This window comes from Haliaeetus albicilla, chromosome 11 (assembly GCF_947461875.1).
Source record: "Haliaeetus albicilla chromosome 11, bHalAlb1.1, whole genome shotgun sequence".
Taxonomy (NCBI): Eukaryota; Metazoa; Chordata; class Aves; order Accipitriformes; family Accipitridae; genus Haliaeetus; species Haliaeetus albicilla.
This window is the reverse complement of record NC_091493.1, coordinates 43,060,925-43,084,494: the sequence shown is the minus strand read 5'-3', so window position 1 is coordinate 43,084,494 and position 23,570 is coordinate 43,060,925. Positions and strand designations below refer to the sequence as shown.

Sequence of the window (23,570 nt, the reverse complement as noted above, 5' to 3'; positions counted from 1 at the left end):
CTTGGGGACCCCCCCCAAAGCCTCTGGGAACCCCCCAATACTCTCAGGGACACCCTGCCCCCCCCACCCTCCTGGAGACCCCCAAGGACCCCCCCAACCAGCCAGGCTCGCCCCCCCCCCCTAAACCTGGGGGGATCCCCATGAACCCCCCCCCCCAACTCACTGAGAGGCCACCACCGCCACTGGGGGCTGTGCTGTTACTGGTGCTGTTACTGGTCATGCTGGGAGAGGCTGGGAATGAAACGGGGGGGTGTCACAAGGGGGAACTCGGGTGTCTGCCCCCACCCCCTATATCCACCTGTGACACCCAAAGTTGAGTCACGGCCCCACCCTGTCCCGGCACCCGAAACCGGCCCCGCACCCCCCGGGGGGGCACCCAGGTGTCCGGGGTCACCCCAAATCCCCCCCCCCACCAAGATCTACCCCTCACATGCCCCCCCCCCCCCCCAGGAAAGGGACCCGGGTGTCCGGTCCCCCCATAACCCCCCCACCATGGAGGGACCCAGGTGTTGTCGTCCCCCCCCCCCCCCGACACCTGCAGCGGAGGGACCCCGGTGTCTGGGCCCCCATGTGCCCCCCCCAGGGACCTCGGTGTCCCCCCCCCCCACGTCCATTCCCCCCCCCCGTACGTACTCTGGGCGAGGGCCAGGCAGGGCAGGGCCAGGGCCAGGGCGAGGCGGGGGGCACCTGCCATGGCGGGGCGTCGGCGGGGGGGCCGCGGGGCTCCTGCGGCTGCGGGGACACGGTCAGGGCCCCCCCGAGACCCCCCAGATACCCCTTGGGCCCCCCCAGATACCCCTCGGACACCCCTAAATACCCCCTCGGACCCCCCCGACTCCCATGGGACACCCCAACCCCCCCAAACCACCTCTGGGACCCCCCCAGGCTCCCCCCAGGGCACACCCCCCCCCGGGACCCCCCCCCGAAATTCTGCCCCCCCCCCCCCCCCCCCCCGTGGGGCTCTTCGGGAAGGACCGAGGCGGCCGGGCCGGGGTCAAGGTCCACGCTGGGGGGGGTAGGGGGGGCGGGGGGGGTGACGCCCTGGCCCCGCCCACGGCCCCCCCCCGATCGCCGGGGTTTCCCCCCCCCCCCCCCGCTCACCGCCCCGCTCCGCTCCCGTCGGCTCCGGCCGCTCCCGTCCGCCCCGCCCCCACCCACGTGACCCGACCCCGCCCCGCACCTGGGCGCGCTGGCCCCGCCCAACACCTGGCGGACGGGGGGAGTGGCTTGGGCGGGGAAGGGGCGGAGCGAGCACCTGCTGGGGCCCCGCCCTTCAGGCACCTGCTAGCGCCCCCGCCCCTCGCGCATGCGCCCTGCGGGGGGCGGCTCCAACGCTTGGGTCCATTTTTTGGGGGGGTGGGCACACGCCTAGGCCCCCCCGTTGCCGCATTGGGAGGGGGGAAGAGGGAGGAGGGGCACGGGTGCCGACGGTATCCAATCAGCAGCCGCCTCTCCTCCCCCCCCTCCCCCCCCGCAGTATCGCGATGTCTCTGTCGCGACAGCGCCACCGCCCCCCCGCCGCCCCCCCGGCGATGGCGGCGGCGTGAAGGAGGCGGGTGAGGGTCGGGGGGGGGGGGGGGGTGTGACACCTTTATTTTGGGGGGGGGGGAGGGAGGCATAAAGGGGACCTGGCTGTGCAGGGGGGGGGGTGTCCCCCCAATTTTGGGAGGACTCCTGTGCCCGGGGGAGGGGGGGGACGGGGGTGGGCGTGGCACTGACACCCCCTCCCCTCCTGCAGCGCGTGCCCGGGGTGCCCCCCTCCCCCGTGCGCCCCCCCCCCCAAAAAAACCATGGCGGCCCCCCGGCGGGAGGTGAAGCGCAGCGGATCCATCGTCCCCTGCTTCCTCTTCGTGGAGGTACGGGGGGGGGGGATGACACCGGGGTACCCCCCCCCAACCGGGGTACCCCCCCCCGGACACCGGGGTACCCCCCCCCCCGCACGGCGGGTCCCCTGCCTGGCACTGGGGGGGGGGTCAGCTGGGATTTGGGGGGGTCCCAGTGGGTGGGTGCCCCCCCCCAGCTGGGATTTGGGTGGGGGGGGTCCCCAACGTGTGTCCCCCCCCAGCTGGGTATCCTGGGGGGCACGGCGGCCCTCGCCTACCAGCTGGAGTTCACCGACGCTTTCCCGGTGCACGACGGCGGGTTTTTCTGCCGGGACCCGGCCTACGGACGCCCCTACCCCGGCCCCCCCGCCGCCAGCCGCGCCCCCCCCGCCCTCGTCTACGCCCTCGTTACCGCCGTCCCCGTCCTCACCGTGAGTGGGGGGGGGACGGACACGCACCTAAGGGGGGCTGGGGGGGGGCAAAGGGTCCCTGGGGGGGTGCCAAGGGGGCTGGGGGGGGCCCCTAAGGGGGCTGGGGGGTGCCAAGGGGTCTAGGGGGACTCTGGGGGGGGGTCCGGGGGGTCCCTTGGGGGCCTGAGGAGGGCCCGGGGGGGTCCTAAAGAGTCCGAGGGGGGGTCCCAAAGGGTCCTGGGGAGGCTGGGGACTCCCTGGGGGGGTCCCGAGGGGGCTGGGGAGGTTTGGGAGCTTCCCTAGGGGGTCCTAAGGGGCCTCAGGGGGGGCCCCAATGGGTCCGGGGGGGGGGGCTGAGGACTCCCTGGGGGTTCTAGAGGGTCCCTTGGGGGGGTCCCAAGGGGTCTGGGGGGTTTGGGGGGGTCCTAAGGAGTCTTGGGGGGGGGTCCCAAAGGGTCCCGGGGGGGCTGCGGACTCCCGGGGGGGGGTGTCCCTCGGGGGATCCTAAGGGGGGTGGAGGGGGGGTCCCCAGGGGTCCGGGTCCCGGCGGTGACAGGGGTGCGCAGATCGTGGTGGGGGAGCTGCTGGGGCGGCTGGGGGGGGCCCGGGGGGGCCGCGACCCCACCATCCTCTGGGGAGAGTGCTGCTACCTGGGAGCCCCCCTGCGACGCCTCCTGCGCTTCCTGGGTGAGGGGGGGCTGGGGGGGAATGGGGGGGCTCTGGGGGTAAGTGGGGGGTCCAGGGGGCAAATGGGGGGGCTCTGGGGGTAAGTGGGGGGGCCAGGGGGTAAATGAAGGGCTGGGCGGGGCAAATGGGGGGGCCTCTGGGGGTAAGTGGGGGGGCCAGGGGGTAAATGAAGGGCTGGGGGGGCAAATGGGGGGGCTCTGGGGGTAAGTGGGGGGTCTAGGGGGTAAATGAAGGGCTGGGGGGGCAAATGGGGGGGCTCTGGGGGTAAGTGGGGCATCCAGGGGGTAAATGAAGGGCTGGGGGGGCAAATGGGGGGGCCTGGGGGGTGTTTGGGGGCAAATGGGGAGCTGGGGGGTGTAAATGGGGGCGGGGGAGGCAAACGATGGAGCTGGGGCAAAAAAGGGGGGGCAATAGGGCAGAGGGGGCAAGGGGGGCAAGCCCTTTTGCCCCCTAAACCCCCGATTTGTCCCCCTTTGCCCCCTTTTACTCTCTTAACCCCTCAAATTCCCCCCAATTTGCCTCCCTACCGCCCCAATTCCCTCCCTTTTGCCCCCCCGGCCCCCCCAATTCTCCCCTTGACCCCCAATTTGCCCTCCCTACCTCCCCTATTCCCCCAATTTGCCCCTGCCCCTCCCTTTTGCCCCCAACTCCCCCTTTTGCCCCCTTCACCCCCTAATTCCCCGTCCCCCAAACTTGCCCCCTACCTCCGCTATTCCCCCCAATTTGCCCCCTAACTCCCCTAATTGCCCCCAACCCTCCAATTGTCCCTTCAACCCCCAAATATACTCCCCTAACTCACCCGATTTGGCCCCCCTGCCTCCTCTATTCCCCCAATTTACCCCCTTGATCCCCCCAATTTGCCCCCTGCCCCTCCCTTTTGCCCCTAACCCACCAATTGCCCCCTCAACCCCCCAATTTACTCCAACTCCCCCTATTTACCCCTGTCCCCCCAATTTGCCTTCCTGCCTCCTCTACTCTCCCCCAATTTACCCCCTTGATCCCCTCAATTTGCCCCTACCCCTCACTTTTGCCCTCTGACCCAATTGCCCCCCTGACCCCCCAATTTGCCTCCCAACCCCCCAATTTACTCCCCAACTCCCCCAATTTGCCCCCCACCTCCTCTATTCCCCCAATTTACCCCCTTGACCCCCCAATTTGCCCCTGCCCCTCCCTTTTGCCCCTCAACCCCCCAATTTCCCCCTCAACCCCCCAATTTACCCCCGTCTCCCCAATTTGCCTTCCTACCTCCTCTACTCTCCCCCAATTTACACCCTTGACCCCCCAATTTACACCCGACCCCCCCAATTTGCCCCCTAACCCCCCAATTGCTCCCCTGACCCCCCAATTTCTCTCTCAACCCCCCAATTTACTGCCCTAACTCCCCCAATTTGCCCCCCTCCCTTTCTAATTCCCCCCTTTCCCCCCCCCCCGCGTACCCCAATTTTGCCCCCCCCCCCCCAGGGGTGTTCTCCTTCGGGCTGCTGGCCACCGCCATCTTTGCCAACGCGGGCCAGGTGGTGACGGGGGCCCCGGCCCCCCATTTTCTGGCCGTCTGTCGCCCCAACTACAGCGCTTTGGGTTGCGCCCCCCCAGCCGCACCCCCCCGTTTCGTCCCCCCCGGGGGGACCCCCTGCGCCGGGGACCCCCCCTTGGTGGCGGCCGCTCGAAGGGCCTTCCCCTGCAAGGAGGCTGCGCTGGGGGCCTACGCCGGGGCCTACGCTGGGGTGGGGGTCCGGGGGGGGGTTTTGGGGTGAAATTCGGGGAAAATGGGCAAATTGGGGGGGTTAAGGGGGGACTATGGGGAGTGGAATGGGTCATTTGGGGGCTCGGAGGGCTCTAGGGGGGGTTATGGGGGGGGAAGGGTCGTTTGGAGGCGGTCCGGGGGGGTTTGGGGGAGCTGTGGGGGGAATGGGGTGAAATCTGAAGGAAATGGGCAAATTTGGGGGGAGTGGGGGGGGCGGAAGGGGAATGGGGTGAAATCTGAGGGAAATGGGCAAATTGGGGGGTTGGGGGAGGAATGGGTCAGTTGGGGGCCTATGGGGGGGTTTGCGGTAAAATCTAGGGAAAATGGGCAACTTTTGGGGGGTTATGAGGGGCTGTGAGGGAATGGGGGGAAATACAGCGGAAATGGGCAAATTGGGGGGCTGGGGGGGAATGGGTCATTTGAGGGGGCTATGGGTGTTTGGGGGGGCTTGGGGTCACTTCAGGGGCTTTTGGGGTGACTGTGGGGGTTTGGGGGGGTTGGGGGTGCTTGGGGGGTTTAGAGGGGCTCAGGGGGTGCACAGGAGTGCTGGGGGGGTGTTTTGGGGTGTCTCTGTCTTTTGGGGTGACCCTGCCCCCCCCCAGCTATACGTGACGCTGGCCTGGCGTGGGGGGGGCTCGCGGCTGGCCAAGCCGGCGGCGGTTTTGGGATTCGCGGCCCCCCCGTTCCTGCTGGGGGCCCTGCGGGTGGCCGAGCACCGCAACCACTGGGGTGACGTCCTGGCCGGCTTCCTCACCGGCACCGCCATCGCCGCCTTCCTGGTGAGCACCCCAAAACACTGGGCACCCCAACCCCCCCCGCGGGGGTCCCCAACACCCCCTGGGGATCCCCGAGCCCCCGAGGGACCCCTTAACCCCCACCTCCTCTGCTCTGGGGGTCCCCAAGACCCCTGGGACACCCAAATGCCCCCTGGGACCCCAAGACCCCCCTGGGGTCCCCAAAACCTGCCCCTGGACCCCAAACTCCCCCCCGGGGGTCTCCAACCCCCCCCCAAGGCCCTTCAAACCCCCCCGGGTTTCCCCAATCTCCTCAGTACCCCAAAACCTGCCCCACCCCCCCCAGCAGGGTCCCTAACCACCACCTCCCCCGGAACCCCCAAAATCTGCCCCCAGACTCCAACCCCCCCCACTGGAATCCCCAAACTCCTCTAGGACCCCTAAAACCCCTCCCAAAACCTCGTGGGACCCCTGATACCTTCTTGCCTCCCCCCCCGACATTCTGGGCTTCCCCCAAATCCTCACAAGGACCCCCCTGAAACCCCCAAATCCCCCCCTGATACCCCAAAACCCACCTGGGACCCCCATACTCCCACCAGGCCCCCCCCAAACTCACTCAGGACCCCCCAGGACCCCCTGCACCAAGACCCTCCCCCAAAATCCTTCCCCCCCCCTCAGGTAACCTGTGTGGTGGGGAACTTCCAGAGCACGGGGGAGTCGGGGCAGGGGGTTGGGGGGGGAGTCCCCAGAGCCCCCCCTGAACTGCCCCACCCCCAGCCCCCCCTGGAGGAGATCAGCGTGACCCAGGTGGGTGGGGGGCACAGGGGGAGTCCTAAGCCCTGTGGGGGTGTTGGGGGGGCACCCCAAAACTGGGAGGGGGCATGAGGAGATCCTGAGCCCATTGGGGAGGTCGCGGGGGGACCCCAAACCCATGGAGGGGGGGCTTGGGGGCATCTTGAGCCCCATAGGGGTGTTGGGTGTGGGCCTGGGGGCACCCCAACCCCATTGGGGGGGGTCACCGGGGGGGGTCCTGAGCCCCATAGGGGGTGCTGGGGAGGTTGTGGGGGTAACCCGATATTTTGGGGGTGCTGGGGGGTCACAGGGGGCTGTGCAGCCCCTATAGAACCCCCCTCGTGCCCCCCCCAGGCACGTCGTGCCGACTTCCCGGCTGTCACCTGAGCGTCCCCCACCCGGGGGGGGCCCATGGGCACCCCAACACCACGGGGGGGGCAGCCGTCACCCCCCCCTTGCACGAGCAACACAAGCACGGGGGGGGGGACAAGGGGAGATCCCCCACCTGGCACACACGTGTGCAGGGGGGCTGGGGGGGTACACACGTGTGTGTGGGGGGCACATACTGTGACATGGGGGGGGGCATCCCCCGGGGGAATAAAGTGGTTGCGTGTGATGTTCCTGTGTCCCCATGTCTGTACAGGGGGTGGCTATAAGGGACACGGATCTGGGGGGGGTCCTGTAGGGGCTTTTAGGGTGTCAGTAGGGGCTGTGGGGGTGCCTGTAGGGTTGGGGGGTGCTTATAGGGGCTGAGAGGTGTCCAAAGGGCTGGGGGTTCCTATAGGAGCTTGGGGGTGTCTATAGGGGCTGATGAGTGGCCATAAGAGCTGGGGGGTGTCTATAGGGGCTGATGGGTGGCCATAAGGGCTGGGGGGTGTCTATAGGGGCTGACGGGTGGACATAGGTGCTGGGGGTGCCTATAGAGGCTGGGGGCTGCCCAGGGGGCTGTGGGGTGTCTATGGGGGCTGGAGGGTCCCCATAGGGCTGGGGGCTGTCTATAGGGCTGCGGGATGTCCATAGGGGCTGAGGCTGTCCGTGGGTGCTGGGGGCTGCCCATGGGGCTGTAGGGTGTCCGTAGGGGTTGGGGCGTGGCTATAGGGGCTGGGGTTGTCAGTCTATAGGGAGGGAAGGGTGTGGCCGCAGCCCACGTGCCTGCAGGGTGCCCATAGGGTGCCCATAGGGTGCCGATGGAGGCTGCCGGCCGGGGGTGGGAGGGGTCCGCGGGGCGGGGCCGGGCGGGGGGGCGTGTCGGGCGCTCCCCGCCCCCCGGACTGCGGCGGGGCGTGGCCAGGCGAAGGGGCGGGGCGTGTCGGGGTGGGGCTTTGCTGGGGGCGTGTCCCGCCCCCTCGGCCCCGCCCCCCCGGACTGCGGCGGGGCGGGCGGCGGCTCCGGCGGCGGCGGCGGCGGAGGTGAGTGCGGGGGGGGCCGGGGGCTATAGGAGGGACCTATGGCTGGGGCCTATAGGAGGGGGCCTATAGCTGGGGGCTGTACGGACGCCCTATGGCCGGGGTGTATCGGGGGGGGGCCCTATGGTCGGGGTCTATAAGGAGCCCTATGGCCGGGGTGTGATGGGGGGGCCCTACGGCCGTGGTCTATAAGGGGCCCTATGGCTGGGGTGTATTGAGGGGGGGCCCTATAGCCGGGATGAATAGTGGGGGGCCTGTGGCTGGGGTCTATAAGGGACCCTATGGCCAGGGTGTATAGGGCGGACCCTATGGCCGGGGTGTATTGAGGGGGGGGGGCCCTATGGCCAGGGTGTACTGGGGGGGCCCTGTGGCCGGGGTGTATTGGGGGGGGGGCCCTATGGCCAAGGTCTATAAGGGACCCGATGGCCGGGGTGTACTGGGGGGGGCCCTATGGCCGGGGTGTACTGGGGGGGCCCTATGGCCGGGGTGTATTGGGGGGGGCCCTATGCCCGGGCCACGATCCTGCAAGGGGCGGTGTGGGGCCGCCCACCCCGCAGCGGAGCCCCCGGGCCCGGGCAGCCCCCGCGGAGCCCCCACGGCCGGGCCTGGGCGGCGGGAGCTGTCCGCGGTGCTGAAAGGGGCGGGGCAGCCCCGGCCGACGGGGGCCCCCAAATTCCTGGGGGTCCCCCCGAGCACCTGGGGGTGTCGTGTCCCCCCGGATTCCCGTGTGTGTGTGTGTGTGTCCCCCAAATTCCTGGGTCCGTGTCCGTGTGTCCCCCCCCGCTCGCCGGCCCCCCGCTCCCTTCGGCGACGGGTATTCTCGGGCGGATAATACGGACACGCTGTTATTGCTTGAGAATACGCGTAGCCGAGGGGACGCCCCGCCCTGGCCCTCGTGAAACCCTCGTGAAACCCTCGTGCATCCCGGTGAGGCCTCGCGCGACCCTCGCGCACCCCCCGCGCGACCCTCGTGCATCCTCCTGTGACCCTCGTGCATCCTCGTGGGATCCTCGTGCAACCCTCGCGCGCTCTTGTGCATCCTCGTGCACCCTCGTGCGGCCTCACTGTCTCCGGGGTCGCAGGAGAGCCCAGGTCACGGCCCTGCACGCGTGTGTGCCGAGCACACGGGCGCACATGCGCGTGTGTGCGTGTGAACAGGGTGAGCGCGTGCACCGGGGCGTGCACGACCGCGCGTGCGAGGGGTCGGCACGTGCATCGGTGCGCGCACGAGGCTGCGCGCGCAACCGCAGGGAGTGAGCGCGAGGGTGTGCACGCTCGTGTGCGCGCGCGTGCGCGGCCGCGTGCACCAGCGCGTGGGGTGGTGCGCGTCTGCACGCGAGGGGGGGAGGGAGAGGGGGGGGGATGGTCCGCGCGTGCACCGGGGCGGGGAGGGGGAAGACCCGCGCGCGCGTTTGCACGCGCAGGGGCGGTGCACGCGGCGTTGCACACGCGTATGCGCGCGCGCGCGGGCTCGGCGCCTGACCCCCCCCCCCCCGCCTGCGCTCGCGCGCGCCAGCCCCACCCCCGTCGTCCCGCCCGCCGTCGCCCGGCAACCGCCCGCCGTCGCCTAGCAACGCGTTGCCGGGCAGCGAGCGGGTGACTGACAGTCCCGGCTACCGCCCGCCCTTGCCCCGCCTGGCCGCGCCCCCGGCCGGCAGCCGCCTCCCCATTGGCCGGACGGCGCGTAAAGGGACGGTGAGCTGAATCGTACTAGGAGATGGGTCGGCGCTGGATCGGCGGCCCGAGCGGCCAATAGGAACCGGGGAAGGGCGGGGCCGCGGGGGAGGGCATCGCGCCACGCCCCCGATTGGTTGAGGCGCGCGCGAGCCAGCCGCCATGCGCGCGAGCGGCGCTGAGGGAAGCTCCCTCCCGATTGGCTGAGGCGCTCGCGGGCCGCGGTGGGCGGGAGAGGCGCTGAGGGAAGCTCCTCTCCGATTGGCTGAAGCCCTCGCCGGCCGCGGTGGGCGGGAGCGGCGCTGAGGGAACCTCCCCGCCGATTGGCTGGGGCGCGGCCGAGGGACGCTCACCTGATTGGCTGCCATCCGGGGAGCGCGAGCGGCGGATCGGTCGCGGGGCGCGATGGCGGCGGCGCTGGAGCGGGCGCTGGGCTCGGTGACAGCGGGGGAGGCGGCGGCGGCGGCGATGCCGGTGCTGGTTCTGGGCCCGGAGGGCTCGGGCCGGACGGCGCTGCTGCTGCGGGCGGCGCTGGCCGGCGGCGGCGACGGGCCCCGCGCGCTCTTCCTGGCGCCCAGCGCGCTCCCGCGGCTGCCGGGCGGCGACGACGGCGGCGGCGGCAACGACCCGCGGGCGCTGCAGGTGAGGGGGGCGCCGGCGACGAGGCGGGCTGTGGGGCGGGGGCGGGGCCGGCGGCGAGTGGGCGGGGCGTGCTGAAGGGGGCAGGGCGGCGTGGAGGCGCGGTTGCTTTGCAGGGGGCGGGGCTCCGCTCGTGGGCGTGGTTTGCTGGAGAGGGCGGGGCTTGCGCGTTCGGCTCGAGGGGGGCGTGGCGTGGTGGGTGTGGGCGGGGCACGCAGCGGAGGCGGGGCTCTGCGGCAGGAGGCGGGGCTCTGCACGTGGGCGGTGTTCGCTGGAGAGGGCGGGGCGTAGCGTGTGTGGGCGGGGCACGCAGCGGGGGCGGGGCCCGGGGTGAGCATGCAGTACTGTCCGGGGGGCGGGGCCCGCGATAGGAGGTGGGGCTCTACGCGCGGGCGGGGTTTGCTGGAGAGGGCGTGGCGTAGCGCGTGGGGGCGGGGCCCGCAGCGGGGGCGGGACTTCGGGCGAGCATGCCTAGTTGTCTGGAGGGACGCGCCGCGTGTGGGCGGGGCCTGCAGCAGAGGGCGGGGCGCGAATCACGGGGGCAGGGCACGTGCGCGTGGGCGGGGCCTGCGATCGGGGCTTTGGTGATCCCTATCCATGCTGCTAAGGGGGGGGGGGGGGTGTGTATGCTGTGGAGAGGCGTGGCCTGCCGCCGAGAGGGCGGGGCCTACCGCTGAGGGGCGTGACTTAACATCCCCCCCTCCCCAGCGTCTGGAGCTCCGGTACCCCCCGTCCCTGGGGGCACTGGGCCGGGAGCTGGGGGCAGTGGCTGCCCGGCCCCGGCCCCCCGGGTTACTGCTGCTGGACGGGCTGGAGCGGTACCTGGGGGGGGGGCCGGGGGCACCCGCCCGCCTGGCCGCCCTGCTGCTGGAGGCTGCTCGCTCCCCCGGGCCCCCCCGGCCCCCCGCCCAGGTTCTGGCCTCCCTGCGCCTGCCGCCCCCCGGCCCCCACGTCCTGCCCGCCCTGCGCCGCTACTTCCCCGCCGAGTGCCGCCTGCGGCCCGCGCCCGGGGTCCCCCTCCACCTCCGCGCCTGCCTCACCCGCCCTGGGGTCCCCCCCCGCCGCTGGCGCCTGCGCTTCGGCCCCCATGGGCAGCTCCGCGTGGCCCCCGCCGACGGGGACAGCGAGGGGGACGAGGACACCGACGGCGACGAGGATGGCAACGGGGATGAGGCCTGGGGGTGAGCTCGGCCATCACCTGCCCCGGGAGTTGGGGCGACACAGATCCCCGGACGCTGCGGTGACACAGACCCCAATGTCACCCCGACCCAGACCCTGGACATTGGGGTGACACCGACCCCAAGGGCGACGCCAGTCCCAGACCTTGGGGACATGGACAGTGATGCACGGGTGCCAGGTGGCCCCTGCCACGGGCCCCCGGCCGGCACCTGGGGGCTCCTGATAAGCCTTATCAGCCCCTCCCCAGCTGGCGCAGGACCCAGGGGCCCTGGCGGAGTGCCCCGCCACCCCCCCTACCCCAGGGACCCAGGCATCCAGCTGAGCCCAAGGCTGCTTTATTGTAAAAAAAGGCATTAAAAAAAAACCCAAAGCAAAGAAAATTCAGTGTCCCCCAACGGGGGACAGGCTGTCCCATGTCCTTCCCCCCCACAGGACACACCAGCTGTGGGGACAGTCCCCACACGGCGTGTCCCCTCTGCCTGCGTGTGTGTCGCCAAGCGTCCGTGCGTCCTCCGTGTGTCCGTGCAACACGGCACAAGCGGGATGCAGGCAATGCGTCCCCTCTGCACCTTCTCGTCGCAGCGTCCCCTCCGCCTCCACGTGTCCCCAGGCATTTGTGTCCCGTGGTGATGCGTCCCCTCCGTGGTGATGTCGCGGGGAGTCCACGTGACATCAGGGTGATGTGTCCCCTCCACCAGGGTGTCGCAGCCTGTCTGTACGACGTGTCCCCTCTGTGTCACAAGGCAACGCATCCCCTCTGTGCCCTCGTGTCATGGGGTGTCCGTGTGACACCTGCGTGATGTGTCACCTCCATTACGATGTGGCTGCATCTCCGCGTGATGCCAGAGTGACACGTCCCCTCTGTCTCAGTGTCGTATGGTGTTCGTGTGACATCAGTGTGACATGTCCCCTTCATCGTGATGGCACAGCACCTCCACGTCCCGCGTCCCCTCTGTCGTGATGTCGTAGCATCTCCGCATGACATCGGCATGACATGTCCCCTCCCTGGGGGTGTCGCAGTGTGTCTCGTGTGGCGCGTCCCCTCTGTGTCCTTGTGTCACAGGGTTGTCCGTGTGATGCATCCCCTCCATCCTGCTGTCACGGTGTCTCCATGTGACGTGTCCCCTCTGTCACGATGTCACGGCGTCTCCGTGTGACATCAGCACGATGTGTCCTCTCCATTGTGGCGTCAGGGCGTGTCCACGTGCCGCCGCCCCCCCGGCATGACATCACGGTGTCTCCAAGTGACATCAGAGTGACGCGTGCCCTCCGTCGGGGTGTCCCACGTCCCCTCCCCGCGCTCCCCTGTCCCTGCCGCAGTGGTGGCCCCGGCCCCAGCCCCCCTTCCCCCCCCATTAGGAGCAGAGCACGTAGGGGGGGGACAGGGCGGGGGGGCCCATGCCAGGGGTGTCCCCATCGCCAGGGGTGCCCCCGTCAGGGGGAGCGGCCCATTTGGGGACATCGGGGGGGGCCCCTTTCTGGGGGGCCAGGTTGGCGTAGGGCCCGTGGGGCGGGGGGCTGCCGGCGGGGTCCCTCGGGGTGGGGGGGGGGGCGGGGGGGCCCCCGGGGGCAAAGCAGGGCCGAGCCGGGGTCGAAGAGGGTGTACTCGAAGCTGGAGGCGGGCGAGGGGCCAGCGGGGGGGGCGGCGGCAGGGGGTGGCTCCTCTGGCAGGGGACCCTTGCCCGGGGGGGGCCCCACCTCCTCCACGGTGCTGGGCAGCTCCTCCACCTCGGTGCCAGCCCCGGGGGGGGCCCAGGGAGCTCCCACCCCCTGGCACAGCCAGAGCTGGGGGGGAAGACACAGGGGTCAGGCACCCCCCGGAGGGGGACACCTCCCCAGGCACCCCCAAACACCCCCCTTTGGGGTAATGACACTCCCCTTTAAGGTGAACCCCCCCACCCCCCTAAAGACACCCTCCCGTTGGGGCCGGACCCCCCCAGACCCCTCCCACTGGGGTAGGACCTACAATAACACACCTGCCCCCCCCCCCGTTAAACCCCCCCAAACACCTCAAGCCCCCCCGAATTAGTGATGGGCCCACCCGAAGCCCCAGCCCCTCTCACTGCAGCCCCCCCGTCCCCATCCACCATTACTGTAGGGCCTACAATAACACCCCCCCACCTCAGGGCCCCCCCCCACCTGGAAGTTGCCCCCGTAGGCGCTGAAGAGCCCCTCGAACTCCCGCTCGGGGCCAGGCACCGGCGGCCACAGCTTCTCCTGCAGCAGCCTGCGGGCACAGCCCTCGTGCAAGGCCTCGTGCGAGGCCTTGTGCGAGGCCTCGTGCGAGGCCCAGGCCAGTCCCGTCCACCCCCCCCAGGCCCCCCTCCCCGTACCTGCGGTGGCCCAGGAGGCCGAGCAGCCCCAGGCCGAGGAGCAGCAGGGCCAGCAGGCAGGACAGCCCCAGCGTCACCGGGTCCACGTCTGGGGACAGGGGGGGTCAGCATCGGGGCCCCCCCGGCCCCTCTGCAGGGGGGGATGACGACACAGCCCGGTGTGTGTCCCCGGCCCCCCCCCCCTCCACCAAGGGGGTGAGGGCTGTGTCATGTCCCCCCCCCATCTCCCCACGTCCCCTGTGTCCCCCCGTGTCCCCGCTCAGGGGGTGACAGCTGCCCCCCCCATGCACCCCAATCCTCCCCTGTCCCCCTAAGTCCCCCCCCATGTCCCCCCACTCACCTGGGGGGTGACACCTGTGCCCCCCAAGCCCCCTGTCCCCGTGTCCCCAAGTCCCACTCTCCCTCCCTGTCCCTCCCAAGCCCCCCTCCCCGTGCCCCCACATCCCCCCCGTGTCCCCCCAAGTCTCCCCACCCCTCCCTGTCCCCCCCCCGTGTCCCCCCCGTGTCCCCGCTCACCGGGGGGGGTGACGGCAGTGGCCGGCTGGGACCAGGGGCTCCAGTAGCCGCTGTAGCTGAGGCCGTCGGGGCGGGCGCGGGCCCTCACGCTGTAGTGGGTGCTGCCCCGCAGGGCCCCCACCCGCTGCTCCCGCCGGCCGGCCCCCACCCCCACCTGGGGACGGGCGTCAGCGCCGGGGGGGGGGCAGGGGGTCTCCCAGCGACCCCCCAGCCTGGCACTGGGGGGGCCGGGGACTCGGCAGGCAGGGAGGGGGCACCCTGGGAGTCACCCCGTCCCCTGGGACCCACCCGACACCCCCCCTTGGGACCCACCCGACCCACTGGGACCCACCTGACGCCCCCCCCAGGACCCACCTGACCCCCCCAGAACCTACCTAACCCTCCCAGGACCCACCTGACCCCCCCCAGGACCTACCTGAGCCCACCCAGGACCCACCCCATCCACTGGGACCCACCTGACCCCCCCCCCCAGGACCTACCTAACCCCGCCAGGACCTACCTGACACCCCCCGGGACCCACCTGACCACCCCCAGGACCCACCTGAGCCCCCCCCAGGACCCACCCCATCCACTGGGAGCCACCTGACCCCTCGGGACCCACCTGACCCCCCCCAGGACCTCCCCCCGATCCCACAGAGACCCAGTGGATCCCCCCCCATCCCCCCGAGGCCCACTGGATTCCCCCACCTTGGATCCCTCCTGACAGGCACCAGCCCCCCCCGGACCCCCCCCCGAAGCCACTGGATGCCCAGGGCTCCTTTTCCCGGGGGGGCTCCCCCAGCCCCGGTCCCAGGCCCCCCCCATACCCACCGTGCGGGGGGGCAGCCCCGGGGCATGCAGGGCCAGCTCGTAGGCCAGGCTGGACTCCAGGTAGGGGCTGGGGGGGGGCTGCCAGCGCACACAGAGCTGCCCCCGCGCCCCCCCCGGCCCCACCGACACATTCTCGGGCGGGCCCAGCAGCACTGCGGGGGGGGGGACACGGACAGAGACACCGGCGTGAGGGGGGGCCTGGGGAACCTGCCACATCTGGGCCCCCCGAGTCCCCTGCCATTGGGGGGGGGCCCAGTATCTGCCCCCCCCAGCTCCTCCTGATCCCCCAAACCTGCTGTGCCCCCCCCATCCCCAGGTCCTCCCCAGCCCCCTCAACTCCCCCCGTCCCCCCCAAACCCACCGTGTCCCCCCCGCCCCGTACCGACTTGGTCGATGAAGAGGGTGCGGTGGTGCAGGGGGGGCCCGGGGGGGGGCGGCAGCACCCGCAGCTCCAGGGGGCAAAGAGGACGGCGGCGGCGGGGGGCAGGGAGCACCAGAAGCGCGAGCGGTTCCTGCGCGTGCGGGCGGCCGACAGCGTGCAGCCCTGCCATGGCTCCTGCCTGGGGTCAGGGGTCGGGGGTCAGGGGGTCAGGGGGACAGCCCTGCCGGGGCTCCTGCCTGGGGGCGGGGGTCAGGGGGCACCGGGTTAAGGGGCGCTGGGGGTCGTAGGAAGGGGGCAGAGGGCACTGCGGTCAGGGGGGCACCGGGGGCAAAGGGCAGGGGTTAGGGAGTGTTGGGGTCAGGAGGCACCGGGGGGCAAAGGGCAGGGGTCAGGGGCACCTGGGGGCAAAGGGGCAGGGTCAGGGAGTATTGGGGTCGGGACACCAGGGTTGAAGGGCAGGGGGCAGGGGGCACCAGGGGCAGGGGCACCGGGGGCAAAGGGCAGGGGTCAGGGGGCACCAGGGCTAAGGGGCACTGGGGGGTCATGGGAAAAGGGCAGAGGGCACTGGGGTCAGGGGGCACCTGAGTCAAGGGGCACCAGGGGCAAAGGGCAGGGGTCAGGGGGCACCAGGGGTAAAGGGCAGGGGGCACCAGTGTCAGGGGGCACCCGGGGGCAAAGGTCAGGGGGCACCATGGTCGGGGGGTACCCGGGGTCAAGGGCGGGCTCAGGGGCACCAGGGTCGGGGGCACCCGGGGCGAAGGTCGGGGGTCGGGGAGTATTGGGGTCGGGGGCAACCCGGGGCGAAGGGTGGGGGGCGAAGGTCAGAGGGCGTGGGGCACCGGGGCGGGCCGGGGTCGCGGGGTCGCAGGTCACGCACTCGAGGCGGTACTGGAGGCGGAAGGGCCGGGGGTCGGGGGGGGCCGCGCTCTCCCAGAAGCACGTCAGGTCGAGCAGCCGCCGCGAGAAGCACTTGGGGTCCCGCGGCTCCTCCGCCAGCAGCACCTCCGCTGGGGGGGCACCGCACCGCCGTCAGGGGGGCACGGCCGTGGCACGAGGGGTCGCACGAGGGGAGTTTGCACGACGGGGGAGTTTGGACGGGGGGGTGCACGAGGGGTTGTTTGCACAAGGGGGACTGCACGAGGGTTTGCACAAGAGGGGGTGTACAGGGGGGGTGTACGGGGGGAGTTTGCACAGGGGGTTTGCACCGGGGCTTTGCACGAGGGGTTTGCACAAGGGTTTGCGTGAGGGGTTTGCACAAAGGGTTTGCACAAGGGGGGATTGCACGGGGGGAGTCTGCATGGGGGGTTGCACAAGGGGAGTTTGCATGAGGGGGGTTGTATGGGGGGAGTTTGCACAAGAGGGGTTGTACGGGGCAGAGTTTGCACAGGGGGGTCGTACGGGGGGGTTGCACGAGGGGGGTTGTGGGGGGATCGCACAAGGGGTTTGCACAGGGGGAAGTTTGCACGAGGGGGGACTGCGCAAAGGGGATTGCACTGGGGGGGGGGAGTTGCGCCAGGGGGTTTGCATGAGGGGAGTTTGTATGGGGGGGGTTGCACGAGGGGGTGATTTGCACAGGCGTTTGCACAAGGGGGGGTTGTACAGGGGGAGTTTGCATGAGGGGATTGCACAGGGAGTTTGTCCGGGGGGGTGTACAGGGGGAGTTTGCACGGGGGGTTACATGGGGAGGATTGCATGAGGGGACATTGCACGAGGGTTTGCGCAGGGGGTCTGCACGAGGGGAGTTTGTACGGGGGGGTGCACCCGGGGGATTGCACAAGGGCTTTGCACGGAGGGGTCGCACGGAGGGGGTCGTATGGGGGGGGTGATTTGCACAGGGGGTTGCACCGGGGGTTTGCACAAGGGGGGGTTGCACGGGGTCTTGCACGGGAGGGGGGGTTGCACGAAGGACTGTCACACGAAGGTTTGCACAAGGACTCACGACGCCCCCCCCTCCCAACGCCCCCCCCCCCCCGCTCCCCCGCCCCCCTACCTTCCACCTCGAAGTCCCCGGCCCCCCCCGGCTCCCCCCGGGCACAGGCCAGGAGCCCCCCCACGGCCAGCAGCACCCCAGGGCCCGGCATGGCGGGTGCGTGGGTGGGTGGGTGCTGCTCTGGGTGCTGCTCTGGGCGCTGCTGCCCCCCCCCACCCCGCGCTGATAAGGCCCGGCCCGCCCCCCCCCCGGGGCGGGGCCCTGGCACAGCACCAGCCCCCCCGGTCTGGGGGGGCAGATAAGGGCCCCGGGGGGGGGAAGGGGGGGGGCCAGCGCCTGGGTCCGAACAGGCCCCCTCCACACCCCCCCCCCGCGACTCCCAGAGACCAGGCGAAGGTGGGGGAAGGGGGACTTTAATGGGCCACAGGAGACACTGGGGGTACTGGGAGCAACTGGGGTGGGGACAGAAGAGACACTGAGGGATATTGGGAGCAACTGGTGGGGTACTAGGGGATACTGGGAGCAACTGGGGGGCCCTGCAGGAGCACTGGGAGCAGCTGGGGGGCACTGGGGGATACTGGGAGTAACTGAGAGGGTACCCGGGGGCACTGGGGAATACTGGGAGCAGCTGGGGGGGGCACTAGGGGATACTGGGAGTAACTGAGAGGGTATGGGGGGGCACTGGGGAATACTAGGAGCAACTGGGGGGCACTAGGTGGTACTGGGGGACGCTGAGAGGCACTGGAGGGCTACTAGGGGATACTGGGAGCAACTGGAAGGGTACAGGGGAGCTCCAGGGGATACTGGCAGCAACTGGGGGGGCACTGGGGGAGCACTAGGGGATACTGGGAGCAATGGGGAGGGTACGGGGGGGACATTGAGGCATACTGGGAGTAACCAGGGGGCACTGGGGTCAAGGGGGGGGCCCCCTTCCCCCCCTTCCCCCCCGCCGCCCCTCCAGGATCAGACGCGACTGGCGCTTGATGGCGGCGCGGGACGGGGGGGCCCCAGCGGGGGGGGCGGCTCCTTCCTCTGCGGGGACCCGCTGTCAGCCCCACGGCTGCCCCACAGCACCTGCAGCCCTCAGACCCCCCTGGCCCCTATAGCCCTCAGCCCCCTCCAAAGACCCCCCCCATAGCCCCCCCTCACCATCGGAGCTGGGGGGCAGGGCCGGGGGGTCCTCGGTGTTGAGGCAGCTGTGCTGCAGCAGGGCCTCCAGCTGGGGGGGAGGACACCCCGAAATGGGTCAGGGCCCCCCCAGATGGGCTCAGGGCCCCCCCAGATGGGGTCAGGGCCCCCCCCAACCACCTCAGGTCCCCCCAGATGGGCTCAGGGCCCCCCCAGCCCCCCCCCGGTGCCCACCTGGTGTGGGGCGCTGGTGGGGGGGCGCTGGGCCTGGGGGTGCCCCCGCAGCCCCCCCTGCAGCGCCGCCAGCCGGGCCCGGGTCTGCGCCAGCAGCTGGGGCAGCGCCTGGGGGTCCCCCGGGGGGGGTGGCGGCTGCCCCCCCCCGTCCTCCTGCAGGGGAGACTGAGGCACGGACGCAGCCACCCGCCGCCTCCTGCCCCACGGCAACCCACACCTCCTGCCCCACGGCAACCCACATGTCCTGCCCCATGGCCTCCTGCCCCATGGTGACCCACTTGTCCTGCCCCCCAGGGACCCACGCCTCCTTACCCCCAAGGACCCAGGCCTCCTGCCCCCCAGCCTCCTGCCCCACGGCCATCCACATGTCCTGCCCCACACCTCCTTGCCCCCCAAGCCCCCCACCTCCCGCCCCCCAGCTCACCAGGGCCACGTGCTGCAGGCGCCCGGCCAGGTGCTGGAGCCCGGCGCTGGCGGTGACCAGGGCCCTCGTCACCTCAGCCAGGTCCCGGCGGGCGTCCTCCTGCTGCCGCTGCTCCTGCCCCAGCCGCTGCCGCAGCTCCTCCGCCCGCCGCCACGCCCTGACGCCCACCGTCAGCGGGACCCCCACCTCCGGGACCCACATAACTCCCCCCGCCGCTCCCTTCCCTCCAGGGAACCCCAGCACCCAGAGGTCCCACCCACAGGGACCCAAATGTCCAAGGGACCCCGGTGTCCCACCCCCAAGGCACCCAGGGGTCCCACCCATGTGGACCCAGGTGTCCAGCGACCCCGGTGTCCCACCCCCAAGGCACCCAGTTGTCCAGGACCCATGGGGACCCAGGTGTTCCATCCATGGGGACCCAAGCGTCCCATCCATGGGGACCCAAGCATCCAGAGCCCCAGGGACCCTGGCATCCCACCCCCAGGGCACCCAGATGTCCCACCCATGGGGACCCAAGTGTCCAGGGACGCCAGTGTCCCAACCCTAAGGCACCCAGGGGTCCCACCCATGGGGACCCAGGTGTCTGGCACCCAAGGGACCCCGGTGTCCCACCCCCTGGGGACCCAGGTGTCCAGGACCCACGGAAGCCAGGTGTCCCACCCACAAGGACCCAAGCGTCCCGAGCCCCCAAGACCCCCGGTGTCCCACCCAGGGGACCCCGGCGTCCCACCCCCAGGGCACCCAGGCATCCCACCCACAGGGGACCCCAGCGTCCCCCCCCCGGCTGACCCTGCCCGCCGGCCCTCCCCGCCATAGCGCAGGTGCTGCAGCCGCTCGCCCAGCGCCGCCGCCTCGGCCCGCAGCCGCCCCAGGGCCAGCGCGTTCCCCCGCGCCAGTGCCGCCAGCCCCTGGCCCACCGCCTGCCGGGCCGCCCGCTGCGGGGACATGGGGACACTGGCGTGGGGCATGGGGACACCAGTGTGGGAATGTGGGGACATGGCGGCATGGGGACACAGGGACATGGGGACATCAGCGTGGGGATGTGGGGACATGGGGATGTGGGGACATGGTGGCGTGGGGACGTGGAGATGTGGGGACACCAGTGTGGGGCATGGGGACACCAGTGTGGGGACACAGGGGGTGTGGGGATGTGGGGACACCAGTGTGGGAATGTGGGGACATGGCGGCATGGGGACACAGGGACATGGGGACGTGGGCAGGTGGGGACACGGGGGCGTGGGGACACAGGCATTGGGATGTGGGGACATGGCGGCATGGGGACACGGGCAGGTGGGGACACAGGGATGTGGGGACATCGGCGTGGGGGACACTGGCGTGGGGATGTGGGGACGCGGGGATGTGGGGACGCGGGGACGTGGGGACACTGGCATGGGGATGTGGGGACATGGCGGCATGGGGACATGGAGACGTGGGGACATGGCGGCGTGGGGACATGGAGACGTGGGGACACCGGCGTGGGGCATGGGGATGTAGAGACGTGGGGACACTGGCATTGGGATGTGGGGACGTGGGGACGTGGGGATGCTGGTGTGGGGTGTGGGAACACGGGGACACCAGCGTGGGACATGGGGACACGGGGACGTGGGGACCAGCCAGGCCACCTGCTGCCCCCAGCCTGCCATGGGGCCGTGGGGGGGCCGTGGGGCCATGCCCAGGTGTGGGGCATGGGGATCCCCCATCTCTGGGGACACGGGGGGGGGGGGCCCGGCTGGCTGGGTCCTCACCTGGGGGCTGGCGCTGGCTGGGGGGGACACGTGGAGGCAGCCGGGGGGCTCCGGTGGGGCCTTGGGGGTTGGCGGGGGAGGGGGGCTGGGGGGGGCCCCCTCCGGCCCCTCCTCCGGCTCCGGGGACTCCTGGGGGGGGGCGGGCTGGGGGGAGAGGGGGGCAGGTACGTCATGGGGACAGGGCCCCCCCTGGGCCCCCCCATGTGCCTCCCAGGTGTCCCCCCCAGGAGCCCCCTGCCCCCCAACTCCTCCCGGCCCCCCAGACCCCACCCGAGCCCCCCCCCCCGCCCCAATCCCTGACCCCCCCCATACCGGCTCCGGCGGCTCCGGGCCCCGCTCCTGCTCCGGTGCCCGTGGCTGAGCCCCCTGCGCCCGCCGGGCCCCCACCTCCTGCGGGGGCACCCATGGGTGCTGGGGGGTGGGAAGCCGGTCTGCCCCACGGCCACCCACTCTGCCCCATGGGAACCAAACCTGCCCCTCGGCCACCCACCCTGCCCCACGGGAGCCCACCCTGCCCCATGGGAACCTGCTCTGCCCCTCGGCCACCCACCCTGCCCCACGGGAGCCCACCCTGCCCCATGGGAACCTGCTCTGCCCCACGGCCACCCACCCTGCCCCACGGTAGCCCACCCTGCCCCATGGCCACCCACCCAGCCCCACGGGAACCCGACCTGCCCCATGGGAGCCCACCCTGCCCCATGGCCACCCACCCAGCCCCACGGGAACCCGACCTGCCCCACAGGCACCCAGCCCGCCCCATAGGGACCCACTGTGCCCCACAAACACCCGGCCTGCCCCCTGCCCCCCCCCCCCCTACCCGTTCCCGGCCTGGCCCCCTCCGGTGCCCCCCGGGCCGGGGGCCGCTGGCCCGCAGGTCCTGCAGCTGCCGCCGCCGCCGGCCCAGCTCGGCCTCCAGCAGCTCCAGGCGGCTCCGGGCGGCCCCAGCCTCCTCCTGCCCCACGGTGCGGCTGGAGCGGGGGGCCGGGACCCCCACCCGGACCCCCCCCCCCCACCACCCCAGGGGACCCCCGCCCAGGGGGAGTCACACCCGTGGGGCCCAGCACCCACAGGACACCCCCACCCCGGGGGGAATGACACCCATAGGGCCCGGCACCCTTAGGGCTCCCACCCGTGGGACCCCCCCCCCCCACCGGTGGGACCCAGCACCCATGGGACCCCCACCCGGGGGTGACAAAGCCCACGCCCCTTCCCGGTCCCATCCCCATGTGGGTGTGGGGCAGAGGTGTGGGGCGCAGTGAGGGGTGCAATGAGGGGTGCAGTGTGGGGCGCAGCGAGGGGTGCAGTGTGGGGCACAGGTATGGGGCAGAGGTGTGGGGTGCGGTTTGGGGCAGAGGTGTGGGGTGCAGCATGGAGCGCAGTGTGGGCGCAGTGTGGGGTGCGGTGTGGGTCACGCTGTGGGTCGCGCTGTGGGTCGCGCTGTGGGTCGTGGGTACCTGGAGATGTGCCCCCAGGCAGCGGTAGAGCCCCGTCAGCCGCTCGGCCTCCTCCACCCGCAGCCGCAGCCGCCCCAGCCCCCCCCGCAGCCTCCCCGCCTGCGGGGACACGGGGCGGGGGGGGATACATGGGTGCCCCCCGCCAAAAAACCTCCCGCAGGGGTCTGTGGGGCGGAGGCGGGGGGGCACCCACCTGGTCGGTGGCCGGGGGAGCGGCGGGGGGGCGCGGGGGGGGGGTCAGGGGGGGCCCCCCCCGGGGCCGCGGGGGGGCCCAGCGCGTCCAGGCGGCGTCGCTGCCCCCAGAGGCGGCGGCAGAGCAGCGCCCGCGCCCGCTGCGGGGGTGCGGGGGGGGTCACCCCGCAGGCCCAGGCCCCCCCCCCACCCCTGACCCCCCCAAATTCCCCCCAAGTCCCTATGACCCCCCCAAGCTGCGCCATGACCCACCCGTGACCCCAAATCCCCTCTGACCCCCATGACCTCCCCGTGACTTCCCCGTGACCTCCCAAGCTGCGTCATGACCCCTGTGACCCCCCAAATTGCCCCTGACCTCCCTGTGACCCCCAAGTCCCTTCTGACCCCCCATGACCCCCCAGCTGTGCCATGAACCCCCGTGACCCCCAAATCCCCTCTGACCCCCCATGATCTCCAAGTCCCTTCTGACCCCCTGACCCCCATGACCTCCCCATGACCTCCCAAGCTGCACCATGACCCCCGTGACCCCCAAATCCCCCATGACCCCCCAATCCCTTCTGACCCCCTGACCCCCCATGACCCCCTGTGACCTCCCCATCACCTCCCAAGCTGTGCCATGACCCCCTGTGACCCCATATCCCCCCGACCCCCCGTGACCCCCGAAGCCCCCCCTAATCCCCCAACCCCCCAATGACCCCTTGACCCCCCCAAATCCCCCCCAGGTCCCCTCTGACCCCCGGTGACCCCCCTTGACCCCTGACCCCCGCGCACCCCGGGGTCGCGCAGGCGCAGCAGCCCCCGGCCCTCGGGGCGGCGCCGCAGCAGCTCCAGCAGAGTCACCTCCTCCCCCTGCGGGGTCACGCCGGGGTCACGCCCGGGTCACGCCCGGGTCACGCCCCCCGCCCCGCCCCGCCCCTTCCTCACCGCCAGGGCCTGCGCCAGGTCCCGCTGCAGCCGCCGGTGCTGGGCCCGCAGCCCCCGGCCCGGGGGGGGCTCTGGGGGGGGCACAGGGTGTCAGCGACCCCTCCGCACCCCCCCGGCCTCCCCCGGACCCTCCCCCTCCCGGTACCTGCGTCCTGGCTCTTGCCCCGGGGCGGCGGCGGCCGGGGGGCGGCCATGGCGGAACGGGGCGGGTGTCCCGGAGCAGCTCCTGGTCCCTGGGGGGTGTCGGGGGGGTCGGGGGGGGCTCCAACCCCCTCCCCTCCCCCCGGACCCCCCAGCCCCGCACGCACGTGCCGCCCCGGCTCCGGCCGCTCCGTGCGCCCGGCCCCGCCCACCCCGTCGCTGTGGCAACCGGACGCGCGGGCGCCCATTGGCCCGCGCCGCCACACTCA

General features: G+C 71.9%; 3 protein-coding genes across 3 annotated transcripts; 2 read left to right on the top strand and 1 right to left on the bottom strand.

The window, feature by feature from the left end:
* Positions 1-1,447: 1,447 nt before the first annotated feature.
* On the top strand, positions 1,448-6,806 carry PLPPR2 (phospholipid phosphatase related 2). The gene is made up of 8 exons (XM_069797531.1): positions 1,448-1,556; positions 1,739-1,856; positions 2,066-2,254; positions 2,800-2,920; positions 4,382-4,644; positions 5,267-5,443; positions 6,077-6,205; positions 6,545-6,806. Exons 2-8 carry the CDS (start codon positions 1,791-1,793, stop codon positions 6,575-6,577), a joined length of 978 nt encoding a protein of 325 aa, XP_069653632.1. The 5' UTR covers positions 1,448-1,556; positions 1,739-1,790; the 3' UTR covers positions 6,578-6,806.
* A 2,869-nt stretch (positions 6,807-9,675) lies between these two features.
* On the top strand, positions 9,676-11,468 carry SWSAP1 (SWIM-type zinc finger 7 associated protein 1). The gene is made up of 2 exons (XM_069797533.1): positions 9,676-9,912; positions 10,618-11,468. The coding sequence occupies exons 1-2, from the start codon at positions 9,676-9,678 to the stop codon at positions 11,092-11,094; spliced, it is 714 nt and encodes a 237-aa protein (XP_069653634.1). The 3' UTR covers positions 11,095-11,468.
* Positions 11,469-12,522: 1,054 nt separating this feature from the next.
* EPOR (erythropoietin receptor) lies at positions 12,523-23,354 on the bottom strand. The gene is made up of 21 exons (XM_069795718.1): positions 23,306-23,354; positions 23,161-23,231; positions 22,991-23,085; positions 22,238-22,376; positions 21,773-22,143; positions 21,408-21,558; positions 20,903-20,980; positions 20,591-20,734; positions 19,635-19,780; positions 18,661-19,002; positions 18,422-18,617; positions 18,209-18,278; positions 17,120-17,320; positions 15,711-16,136; positions 15,528-15,652; positions 15,130-15,307; positions 14,748-14,899; positions 13,938-14,091; positions 13,422-13,509; positions 13,228-13,315; positions 12,523-12,873 (listed from the first exon to the last, which is right to left on the bottom strand). Exons 1-21 carry the CDS (start codon positions 23,352-23,354, stop codon positions 12,523-12,525), a joined length of 3,615 nt encoding a protein of 1,204 aa, XP_069651819.1.
* Positions 23,355-23,570: the final 216 nt, after the last annotated feature.

Coding starts and splice junctions, on each gene's coding strand:
- PLPPR2 (XM_069797531.1), top strand. CDS start 1,791: ATGGCGGCCCCCCGGCGGGAGGTGAAGCGCAGCGGATCCATCGTCCCC. Junction 1,857..2,065: donor CCTGCTTCCTCTTCGTGGAG/GTACGGGGGGGG, acceptor GTCCCCCCCCAG/CTGGGTATCCTGGGGGGCAC. Junction 5,444..6,076: donor CCGCCATCGCCGCCTTCCTG/GTGAGCACCCCA, acceptor CCCCCCCCTCAG/GTAACCTGTGTGGTGGGGAA.
- SWSAP1 (XM_069797533.1), top strand. CDS start 9,676: ATGGCGGCGGCGCTGGAGCGGGCGCTGGGCTCGGTGACAGCGGGGGAG. Junction 9,913..10,617: donor ACGACCCGCGGGCGCTGCAG/GTGAGGGGGGCG, acceptor CCCCCTCCCCAG/CGTCTGGAGCTCCGGTACCC.
- EPOR (XM_069795718.1), bottom strand. CDS start 23,354: ATGGCCGCCCCCCGGCCGCCGCCGCCCCGGGGCAAGAGCCAGGACGCA. Junction 22,144..22,237: donor CTCCCCCGGCCACCGACCAG/GTGGGTGCCCCC, acceptor GTGTCCCCGCAG/GCGGGGAGGCTGCGGGGGGG. Junction 21,559..21,772: donor GTGGGCTTTGTCACCCCCGG/GTGGGGGTCCCA, acceptor CCCCCGCTCCAG/CCGCACCGTGGGGCAGGAGG.